Source organism: Rousettus aegyptiacus, unplaced genomic scaffold (genome assembly GCF_014176215.1).
Source record: "Rousettus aegyptiacus isolate mRouAeg1 unplaced genomic scaffold, mRouAeg1.p scaffold_m13_p_5, whole genome shotgun sequence".
In the NCBI taxonomy this organism is placed as follows: Eukaryota; Metazoa; Chordata; class Mammalia; order Chiroptera; family Pteropodidae; genus Rousettus; species Rousettus aegyptiacus.
In genome coordinates this window covers 1,508,714-1,519,591 of record NW_023416308.1, presented here as the reverse complement: position 1 = coordinate 1,519,591, position 10,878 = coordinate 1,508,714, and the positions used below count along the sequence as shown (strand labels likewise).

Sequence of the window (10,878 nt, the reverse complement as noted above, 5' to 3'; positions counted from 1 at the left end):
CGGGAACTTCCGTCGTCTCCCGGAAGCCTGCCGCGGCGGCGGCCCCGCTTCCGTCGTCGGCGGGGCGGCTGGGCGGAGGCGTGCCCACGGACGGGGCGAGCTTTCATCCGGCACCCCGAGGTTCCAGGCCGCGCCAGCGACACCCGGACTGCCCACAGGGCCCTGGGGCTCCGCCTGCGCTGCGGGCCTGCGCCCCAGTAAGGCCGGGCCCCGCGCTTGGCTCCAGCCTCGCGGCCTTCCCGCCCCAGACCGGGGCTCCTGCCTGCGCACCGCCCCACGTGGGCACATGCTCCTGTGGTGTGTGGGCCACCCTCTGCGTCGCGGGCTGGTCAGCCTCGTCCCTGGCCTCTGCTCGCCTCCAGGTCCCGGTTCCACCCCAGCTCCCCAGGTGTGACAACCAAAACCGCCTCCAGACATTCCCAAGGGGCCCCAGTGAGATCCACGGTCCTAGAGACCAGGCTCAGGGCCCGTTTCCCTCCGACTCTCAAGTCCGACTCTAAAGTCTGGAGTCGGTTCCGTAGGAGCCTTGCTCGACCATCCCGTCTAAGATCAAGCCCCGCCCCATCCCGTTACCGTCCTAGCCTCTCCGTAGCACCTGACACATTTTGTTTTTTATTTCTTCATCCTCCCAGCCTGTCTGTGGTCCCCACAGGTGTAAGCTCCACGGGGGCAGGTTCTTTGGTTTCTCGTTCTTCACCCTTCCCTCTGGGACCTACAACAGTGCCTGGCACGTGGCCGAGTGGAAGAGTGTCCTCCAGAACCGGCGCCCAGCAGGGCCGCAGCATTCAGTGCGAGGCCCTCTCTTCCTTCATCCTTACCTCCTGCTGAGACAGGGCTGGACCCATCACCTGGGAAGTGGGCTTGACACTAGGCCGTCTGGGTAAGTAGCCCTTCCAGAAAGGCTGGAAGCAGCACGTACCTACTTTTTTATTTAGCTCACACCTAGACCGATGCCTGGCACGATGCTGGCACCCTCCATGCGCTGAGTGCAAGCACAGGCGAAGCCGCAGTGGGGCCTTCCCCTCCCCCGCCATCAGTGCTAACGCCCTCAGGATCTCAGCTGTCAGCTCACACGTCACCTTCCTGATCCAGATTAGATCAGATCCCCTTTTCATGTGTCGTTAGAGCACCCTGTGCTGCTTTTTTCATACAGTACCCGTCATAATTTAAATTATTTATTTTGTGAAACTAATGTCTATCTTCTAAGTTGGGTGGTCCTAGACTTTATTTTGTCCGCTGCCGTATTTTTGGAATCTAGCACAGTACCTGCCTATGATAAATGTGTGGAATTAATGAATGAATAAACAAATGAACGAATGAATACTTGTTGAATTGTAAATGATGCTGAAATAACATCTTGTGTTCACTTAATTTTTTTTAAGCTGCTAATGATGTTCCACAGTGTATATTTGTACCCTAATATCGATGATGGAAAAAGCAAACCCTGTAAGACTCCTGTCCAGGAGCACACAGGTCTCACAGGCACAGGGACTCAGACTTCAGTGGAGGCTTAAACTCACCCCTCGTCCAGTGCTCTTCCACGCTTCAGCCAGTAGGTAATACAGGACCTGTGAGTGTCCTAAGATGGACAGGGTTGACCCCCAGGCCAGGTGCAGAATAACATCAGCCTTGAACATGGAGGTGTCCCTCGTGTGACACTTTAGTGCTGAAGCTCTGCCCGTTAAGGACCCCAGTTGAAGTGTCTTAGTTAAGAAGCAGAAAGCTAAGCGAGAACGGGGGAGGGAAACACCTAAGGAATTCAGGACTTCTAATGAGTTTTGAGTGGCTGTTCCGGCCCACGGGGGTCCCTTGTGCACTGCAGGCTCTGATCACCTGAGGTTGCAAAACAAACCCAGGAGGCAAAATGTTTTGGTTTGGCTTCAATGTTTTTAAAAAAAAAAAAAAAAAAAAAAAAACCCAGACCACGCATCACGGACTCCACGTCTACGAAGTTTTGGAAATTGCGGATCCACAGAGGCAGAACGCAGACCGGTGGTCGTTTGCTGGGCGCTGGGGGAGGGAGCACAGGCCGCGACTGCCGAGGGCGCTGGGCTTTCTCCGTGCAGTGGGGGAAAGACGCGAAAACCGATTGCACAGCTCTGTGAATGTCCCACAAATCAGATCGAACACGAAACGGACGAACTGCATGGTGTGTGAATTATGTTTCAGTTAAGCTGCTGCCCAAAAAGGTGAGCTAACAGTGAAGGACTGGAAGTTGTCACGTATAGATTTGGATGCTCTGCCGCTATTTAAAACATGAATGAGAACTCTGGCAACTTAGGGACTTGTGGCCGCCTGTTACACTACTGAGCGGCTCCTCACTCCTGCTTGAACCTCACTCCTGATGTGTGAGCCTTTATTCCACATGGGTCACAGTCCCCCAGGGCTGGGCACGCGCCCTGCTTGGTGAAGAGAATGTGGCGGAAGTATCTCTGGGCTGAAACCTTAAGGTCAGGCAGCTTCCACTTCTGTGCCCTTGAGAGCCCTGCGCCACCATGTAAGAAGTCTAATTACCTTGCCAGAGGGGTCACGTGCCGATGGACAGTCAGCTGATGGAGAGGGTCTCATCGCATGAGCATCCCAGCCAGCCTGCCGGCACAAGTGACCACTGGCCAGATAAACAGAAAGCCCGCCGGGCCTCGGCCCAGATAGCAGAAGTGTGGACGAAGCAGTGGCTGTAATCGAGCAGTGCTGGGGAGGCTCGTTACCCAGCGCCGGGTGACGGCCACGCCGCCGCTCCCCACAGCCACCGGCCGCTGACGCCCGGCCGCAGCCAGAGCCCTTAGATAGATGACGCTCGCGCTTCCTCGCTGTGCCGAGGCCTCCCCTCTCTCATTCTCGAGGTGGAGGCGTCGTCTTCTCTCTGCACTGTCCAGCGCAGCAGCCACCAGCCGCCTGTGGCTATGTGAACTTAAATTAGGTCAGATTCAGTAAAGTGAACAGTTCTGTCCCTCACTCAGGCCAGCCACATTTCAAGTGATCGGTAGCCGCACCTGGTGGCTCCCACGTTGGCCCTCGCTCCTCCCCTGCAGAAGCTTCTAGTGGACAATGCTGCCCGTGCTGGCGTGCAGCGGGCACCACTGGTCACTCGTCCTGCGTCCGCGCCCTCTTTCTCCTTCCAGACAGAATCCTGATCGCACTCAGGTGTGTATCTGCGTCCGCACCCTCCCCGGCCCCAGCAGTCACCCACGTGTCTTGGAAGGAACCACCGTTGTCGTCTCTGGATCTGACTTGTCGGAACCGGCGCCGGTCGCCCCTGCCCCTTCACTGACTAGTTTAGGAACCGGGGGTAGCCGTTGGGGACGGGAAACCCTCCCGGAGCCCAGGAGGAGACGAGTGACAGCCGGTCCGGTGAGGCTTAGGGCCAGGGGCACGCTCCAGACCGGGCACGAAGTCGCAGGCCCGTAGCCCTGGCCACTGCTGGCAGCCACGTCATAACCACGAGACGGATGAGGTCAGCATGAAGCCACGCTTGTGGAGGGCTCAGGAAAGAACCAGGGAGCCATTCGGTGATAAAAGACAACACATCTCATGTTGTTGGAGCCACTGCGTTGGGTCCTCTGGTGTGTGCAGCCAAAGCCACGTCAAGGCGTGCGGAACGGAAGGGCGAACAGAAGCAGGGGCAGCGTGATTCCTCCCGCCGTGGCCCAGTCCGGCCTTCGAGCTCCCTGCCCGGCCTGCAGCCAGCGATGACGCAGCCCCTGCACCACGCCCCGCGACTGCACGGCTGGCCGGTGCCGCAGGTCGCCTCTGCCGCTTGGTTGGGCGTGCCTCTCCTAAGAGTGACGGTGTGACTGACGCTGTAAGTGACCCGCTCACACGGCAGGGCCCAGCCGAGGCCTCACAGGTAGTTTGCGAGCGGCCACGGGTGGAGGGCCTGGCCGGACGCCCTTGCTGTGAGCTGCACTCGAAAATGCAGCGTTTGCTCTGAGGCGCACGGGCCCGCCTCTTCCGTCACCTCTCGTCGGTCCCCTGTGCCTTGTTCGGTGCAGCGCCCAGAGACAACGCCACCTAATGGCATGGGTTCGGGACCCGGCACAGACCCAGGACGTTTCAGGTCTGCCAGACCTCTCTCTCCTTGACACTTCTGCTTCTCGTTTCTCGTTTGCGTCGCTCACTGCTTGCCGTCCCCTCTGCTCACTTGGTTTCAGCTTCCTCAGAATGCTGGTCCACGGCGGCCATCGCGGGCTCTGCGCCACCTGCGAGTCACCCGTGCAGCCAGCACTTGGCCTCGGACACCCCCACATGGACGGCTCAGCGTCGGCCCTCCCAGCCCGTGCCGCTGCCCCCCAGCGTCCCAGGCCTGCACCGAGGCACTGTGTCGGCCCAGCACATCCTCGTGTGCCAGGCTGTGGCATCGGTCATCAGCTGTGCTGGAGCTACGGGCCGTGTCAGCGAGCTTTTGACTCTGTGTGGGTATGGGGAGCTGTCGTCAGGTGCATTTATTTCAAAGGGTCCCTGTTGCGACAGTTCAGTCCAGCTGCAGGTAACCTGGGAAGAAGCAGAAAATACGAGAACCAAGAGCAGAGCCAGCCAAGGGAATGGAACCGGGCCTTGCCTCCTCGAGCCCAAAACAAAGCCGCACGAACCCACCTCTGCCCGAGGTAGGTCAGCTCTCGGGATGACTCGCGCTTCAGCCCTGCAGAGGGTGCGAGAACATGCGGCCGGGAAGACGGCTCTGGCCTTGACATTTTTCACGCTGTCATTTTGTTTGACCCTTGCGAGTAGCAACCTCTGCTTCTTGGGTTCGTTCCCTCCTGCGATTAAAAAACCCCACAAGCCGTCTGTGAGAGTCGCGTGTCACCAATGCAAAGGGGAGGTAGAGGGAGGAGTGAGCGAAAGACATGAACTTCTGCTTTCTGCGCCTGGAGGGCGTGCGAGAGCCGGTTAGCAAACTCCTCAGGACCACACCTCACCTCCTGTTTTAGCTGCAGCTTCTGCAATTCCCGACGTCTGTATTGCAATCATAAAAGGACGCGTGAATTTGTTTCGTAGATTACGCCTTACAGGAATGATCAGTGGAGGTGGAGCCCATGCATGAAATAATTCAGCAGGTGAAGACAAAGCCCTTTCCAATCCGTGGGGAAAAGACTGGGTTGTTCAATAAATTATGTTGGAATATGCAACTAAACATGGGGAAAATGGAGTTTACATTTTAAATAAATCCTAGATGGATAAAATATTCATCATGGAGAAATCAAAAATGCAAAAGCATTAATGGAAAAGAGTGGCAAACAAAATCTCAGGGAGGGGCATGCTTTTCTGAGCCCAACGTGAAAGCCATAAAGGAAAAGTTAATTGATTGGACCCCATAAAGACTTAAGGCTAATTTGTATCAAAACCAGTAATTTCGGTTAACGGCAAACTGAAAAATGCATTCGCGATCCAGAGGACTAAGTTAATGTCCTCGTGCCGTAGAGTTCTTAAACCCATGAAATGGACTGGATAAACATCCAGTAAAAGAAACGGCCCAAGGGGGTGAGCAGACGGAGCCGCCCCTGGCCCTTCCCAGCGTCCCAGCGTCATTCCTCCGCCGGTGTCGTGACGACTGCACCTTTAATTTGTTGTTGGTCAATCAGTGCTCCCTTCGGTCCAGGTGGGAGGGCTGGTCCCCAAGGCTAGGAGTGCTCACGTGACCTCAGCCTATCCAATCAGCACTAGTCCATCTGTTGAGCTACAACGATTGGCTCAAAGATGGACATGTGACCCAAACTGGTCTAATCACAGCTGATCTCATGACTTATTCTGGAGTCCCCAGGGCCTGTCCTGTGAAACCCAAGAATTAACCCAGAAGAAGGAAGCGATGAAAAGAGAAAGACCTTTCAAAATGACATTTTCTAGGTCTCGCATCTGCCCACGGCTTAACAGAGCTTTTTTCCTAGACATTGGGGAGCCCCTAAGTTCTCATTCTGATTAGGCAAGTGTGGTGTTCTGTCACTTGCGACCGAACAAGCTCCAGCTCATACAAGCAGTACGCGTACATGCATGCACACACACAGAAAAAGGACAATGTCCTTCATAAAAAAAAAAGAAAGAAAAAATCACAAATTTAAGAACACAAAAGACATGTTTTGTCACTTGAACAAAAAATACCCAGTGTCAACGATGTTTTGGGAAATGAGTGGACTCGTAAATGGTCAATAGAAAGAAAAGCAAACATGCAACTTTTCTAGAGGCCGATTAGTCATTTGTGTGAAAGCCATTTTCGCCTGGGCTTCGTGCAGCTCCACCTCCAGGACTCCGAGAACGGGCCGGGGACTTAGCTATAGAATGTTCGTTACAGTGTCGATTACAATAGCAACAGTACTGCAAATGGCAAAGACGCACAGTCAGAAGGAGTTGATGAACTGCAAGCTAGCGGGCTAGTGCTTGCCGGGACTAGACCGCTGTGTAGTTACTCAGATGCCGTTCAGGAGCAGCATTCCGAGGCGGCATCCTGGTCTGATAAATTACTGTGTTAGTTTTCCGTTGCTGTGTAACCAGTCACCACAACTACACAACACCTGGACGTTAGCTCACAGGTCGCAGTCCGTGTGGCTGACCCGGTTCTCAGTTCAGGGGCCCACAAAGCTGGAGTCAAGGTGTGCGCGGGCCGGGGTCTCACCTGAAGCCCCCTCCAGCTCTGTGGCTGTGGCAGACTCTAGTTCTTCGAGGAGGGGGATTGAGGTGCCATTTCCCAGTGGCCGTCGGCTGGGGGCTCTCGCAGCCCCTGGATCTCGCCGGTGTCCCTTGCCACGTAGCCTCCATCATCCCCAAAGCCAGCAATGGGAAATCACCCCGACATCAAGTCCCCGTCTCATGTCGGCTCTTTGCAACATCAGAAGGTGTCCCGCGTGGGCTGCCCTTCTTACGGGCAACCTCTGGGAATGGAATCGCAGCTGCAGATCCTCTTCGCGGCGGCGCCCGGAGGGGCGTCTCGCTGCGTAGCGGAATGCGGCCTACAGGGGACCGGAAATCTTGGGGCCCAGGTTAGAGTTTTGCCTGCCACAATCATTAAGTGAAAAAGGGCAAATTACAAGAAAATATGAACAGAGGATTCCTGTTTTCTTCTTCTTCTTTTTTTTTTTGTAACAGTGACAAACAGAAACCAAAACAAAAAATACCGTGTCCATGTAGCAGAGCCAAAGAGCATGACGAGTCGGATCCGCGCCACCCTGGTGTCGCCTCGTCCGCGGAGCAGTGAGGACAGCAGCGAGCCCCGCCCGGGACGGGGGGGCGGGGAGGGACCCCTAGAGCACTTGGGACGCTGCCAGGCACGCGGCGAGCACCCACTCAGCGTGACCGCTTGTCATAAAGTCTGGAAACACGTGAAGCCAAAGCATTCACGATGGCGTCCCAGGGTGCCGGGGTTCCGTGCAGTGCCCAGGTACCTGCACGCATTAAACAGACGGGTCGCGTGGTAAAGTTTGAAAGGACAAATGCGGGCGTCTGTAAAGGACCAGGCGTCGCTGGGAGCGTCAGACACCCTCCCCGGGGCGAAGCCGCCACATGCACAGGGCCGGACCGCATCCGCTGCGTCGGTAGGACATGGAGCCCTCTGTCAAGGTGGCAGCTTTGGCAGCTGTCAGCTGCGTGGCCTCGGGCCGTGACGAGCCGCTCGCCCACCCGCCCAGGCAGGCCTGCTTTCTCCAGAAGCTCCCAGGGAGAACCACAGTCTGGGAAACTTCCTCTGTTCATTAACCAACACCAGAAGGAACTAGTTACTTTCAGGCCAACTGCCCTTTTTTTTTTTTTTTTTTAAGTTTTTGGTCATTTTCAAGTGCTGTCAATAAAAGCCAGGAAAAGGAAACATAAGCAGGGCATGTAAGCACCGCTCTGCACGTTGACGAGGAGGCGGGGCTCGCTCGCTCACACACGTGCACACGCACGCGCGCACACAGCAGTGGCAGCCGTCAGCACCCCGGGGAGGAAGGATGGTGCAGAGTTGGAAGCGACAGAAGTGCAGGAGGTGAGTGCCTCGCTCAGCGCCATGAGGGCAGGAAAGGACGTCCCGTGTCGATCTCGGTCGCGGAGCCACTTCTAACAGCATTGTGCCCACAGTGCCCTCCCGTGAGAAAGCCAATAAAGTCTCATCCTCCCTGATGCTAGAAACCAGAGAGGCAGTCCGAACAAACGCTACGGTCAAAGGAGAACACATTTTGCTTTACATATAGTTTAAGACCCTTACGCTACAGGTATCTGGAGAAATCACAGAAGCCTGCAACCTGTGCTGGGCGACTGCCCCCTGCCCCTGGAATTATTTCTGCATTTTTCCATATTAACATATTTTGCCTTTGTCCCCTTTCATCTTACCTACTTGGGAGGATCAGAAAAGACTTCCTCAAAAATGAACGAATTAACTATGATACTGTTTGTGGTTTTACTCGCGGTTCGAGTGGGTAAACGAAAGCAGTGAGTGGATAAAGTGTCGGGCCGCAGAGCACATGTCCCTATGTCTCTTAGCTGATGGAACAGGTGTATTCCAGAAAAATCAAATAGCAGTACGTTTCAGCCTGGCAAATCCCATGTCACACTGGCTCCCACTGAGGATCGGGAACGCGGTCTTTTCAGAATGAAATCTCACGACAGTGCAAATTCAATGGTTTTAACCCCCACAAGCACACCTGTCGAGTGCCTTCCGGAATCAGGGCTTTGTCCCAGGCAGAAGGAGGCGAGGGCTGAGTAGGCAGTTGGGGCGCGGAGGCCTTGCCCTCATACGCGCAGCCATTTTGAAATAGGCCTCCGTAGTGGGTTGGTGCGCCCGAGAAAGATAAGTCTGCATCCTAGTCCCTGGGGCCCCCATCTATTTAGGGCAGCAGAGTGCCCAGCTAACCTACTGCGCATCTCAGCTGCCTTCCTTGCTGGACGAGATGGTCACGCGGCCAAAACACGGGCGAAGGGCTGCGGGACATCAGGAGGAGCCCTTCAAAAGAAGCGCGCCCCTTTGGGCGCGGGTTTTGCCCCCACTTCCTGCTGCCTGGAACATGAGCTGAGGGATGGGGCGCCAGCAGTCACGCTGCGCCTCGAGGCCATCTTGGGACTCGAGGCCCAACCCGAGGGGCCTGGAGTAGAAGGAGCAAAGCCTGGGTCCCTACCGGCCCGAGCCGGGAAATAAACGTGGACGCCCTACAGGCAGGTGGGCGCTCAGCCGCGGCTGGCCAGCCAGGACCGTCTTTGCCCCGGCGCGCTTTCCGCAGCAAAGTCCCTCCCGGGCTCCCGTCCCGCCCCCTCTCCCTCCCCCCGCCCTCGCCCCCCAACAACAACTCCCCGGGGGAGGGGGGGAGGGGTGCTACACCATCGGGATGGGTTTTCCTCAAACGACATTTTTAGGGTGCCTCAGTTTACCTTGTAACATGTATGGGGAGCGGCTGCTGCCTAGCGCAGGTCCTCGGCGGTTAGGGCGGCCGGACCCTGCCGGAGCGCTCACCTGTCAAGCACTAACGGCCCCTGCTGCTGCTGCCCGTGGGAGTGACACCGGCCCCCCGGTTTCTGTGGGCGGAATCGGCACTCACCCCCGGTGCTGACCCCGGAGGTTGGGCACCCGCTGCCCCCTGGAACCCATGGGAACGACCGGCAGCCACCGCTGGCCCCAGGGCACGCGCGCGCGCGAGCGGCCTGTGGCCACCGTGTCCCTGGGGACAGGGTCCCGAAGTCACTGCTGCTGCTTGTCCCCATGGGAGCTGACCCACAGCCACGCCGGGCGCGAACCCGCGGGCAGCCCCGGGCCCCACGGGAGTCTGCGCGCGGTCTCCTCTGCTTCCCAAGGCAGGGACCCGAGGCACCCCGGTCTCGGTCCCGTGGGAGGGGTCCCCGCTCGCGCCAGGACCCCCGGCGCCGGAACCTGCGGGCGCGGGCGCGGCCGCGGGGGCGGCGGGCGGGACTGACCCGGCCCCGCCGCCCGCCGCCCCGTCTGCGTCCCGCCCCGTCCCCGGCCCGGCCGCGGCGGGGCGGTCGATGGCCGGGCGGCGGCGGCGGCGGCGGCGGCGGGATGCGGCTCCTGCTCCTGGCGGTGCTGCGGCCGCACACGGGCAACGCGGTCACGGCCCAGCGCGTCCGGTAGGTGCGCGGCGCCCGGCGTCGCGGCGGGGCCGGGCCCGGGGCCGGGCTGGGGCGGTGGGCGCGGGCTCTCGGCCTGGCCTCCCCGCCGCGCCGGGCCTCCCGAACCGCGCGCCCAAACGGACGGGCCGGCGGGGTGCGGGGCGCGGGGAGCGCGCGGGGAGGGGCGCGGGGAGGGGCGCGGGGCCGGCGCGGGCGCGGCGCGGGGAGGGGCGCGGGGACCTGCCCCGCCCGGCCCGGCCCCCGACCCCCCTCGGGGGTCGGCTCGGGCAGGCGGCCGGGATGCGCGTGGCTGTCCTCACTGTCGCTCTGTGTTGATCGTGAGCGCCCTGGGTTTGGGACACAGCGACAAAGAGTCAGGGACGTCCTGACCCTTACCTTTCGGCGGGGACAGGAGAGACAATGGAAACGCGAGCGTCTGTGGATCTGTCCATATGTCGCGGGGCTGAGGGGCGCTCGTGCGCATGTGCGCCCGCGGCAGGCCGCTCGGAGGGGCCTCGGCACGGAATCCTGGATGCGAGAAGAGGCTCTCCGGGCGGGGGAGGGGGGTCGTCGCCTGTCCCTTGGGTCTGCTTAGTACATGTGCCCTGGGTCCTGGTAGTCAAAGGAGCCTTCCGCCCCGCACCTCCGGGGTGCGCTCCCCTGTTCCTGTCGCCCCCATCCTCTGAGAGATCATCTTCTTACCTCGCTCTGCCTGCCCCCCCTCCCCCCCCCTCCCCGGTCCTATTTCAGGCGCTGACTCCCTTACTCCTTCCCTTCCCCTCTCTGGAATGTAAGGTTCCCCCCCCCCCACAGGGAGACGGGAGGGGGGGGAGCTGTCTAGTGCCTGAAGCTTATGCTCTG

At 58.8% G+C, this 10,878-nt stretch overlaps 1 protein-coding gene across 4 annotated transcripts in view; it reads left to right on the top strand.

Moving 5' to 3' along the window:
• Positions 1–71: 71 nt before the first annotated feature.
• GLT1D1 (glycosyltransferase 1 domain containing 1) overlaps positions 72–10,878 on the top strand; it is a 50,680-nt gene continuing 39,873 nt past the window's right edge. For 2 of the 4 annotated variants that reach the window (XM_036220811.1, XM_036220809.1), the window contains exons 1-2: positions 72–388; positions 633–880. In XM_036220811.1, the coding sequence (XP_036076704.1) occupies positions 287–388; positions 633–880 (350 nt within the window). In that variant the 5' untranslated portion in view covers positions 72–286. Of the gene's footprint in view, positions 389–632; positions 881–9,915; positions 10,036–10,878 lie in introns of those variants that run through there. The other 2 variants (XM_016145978.2, XM_036220812.1) reach the window with 1 other exon arrangement.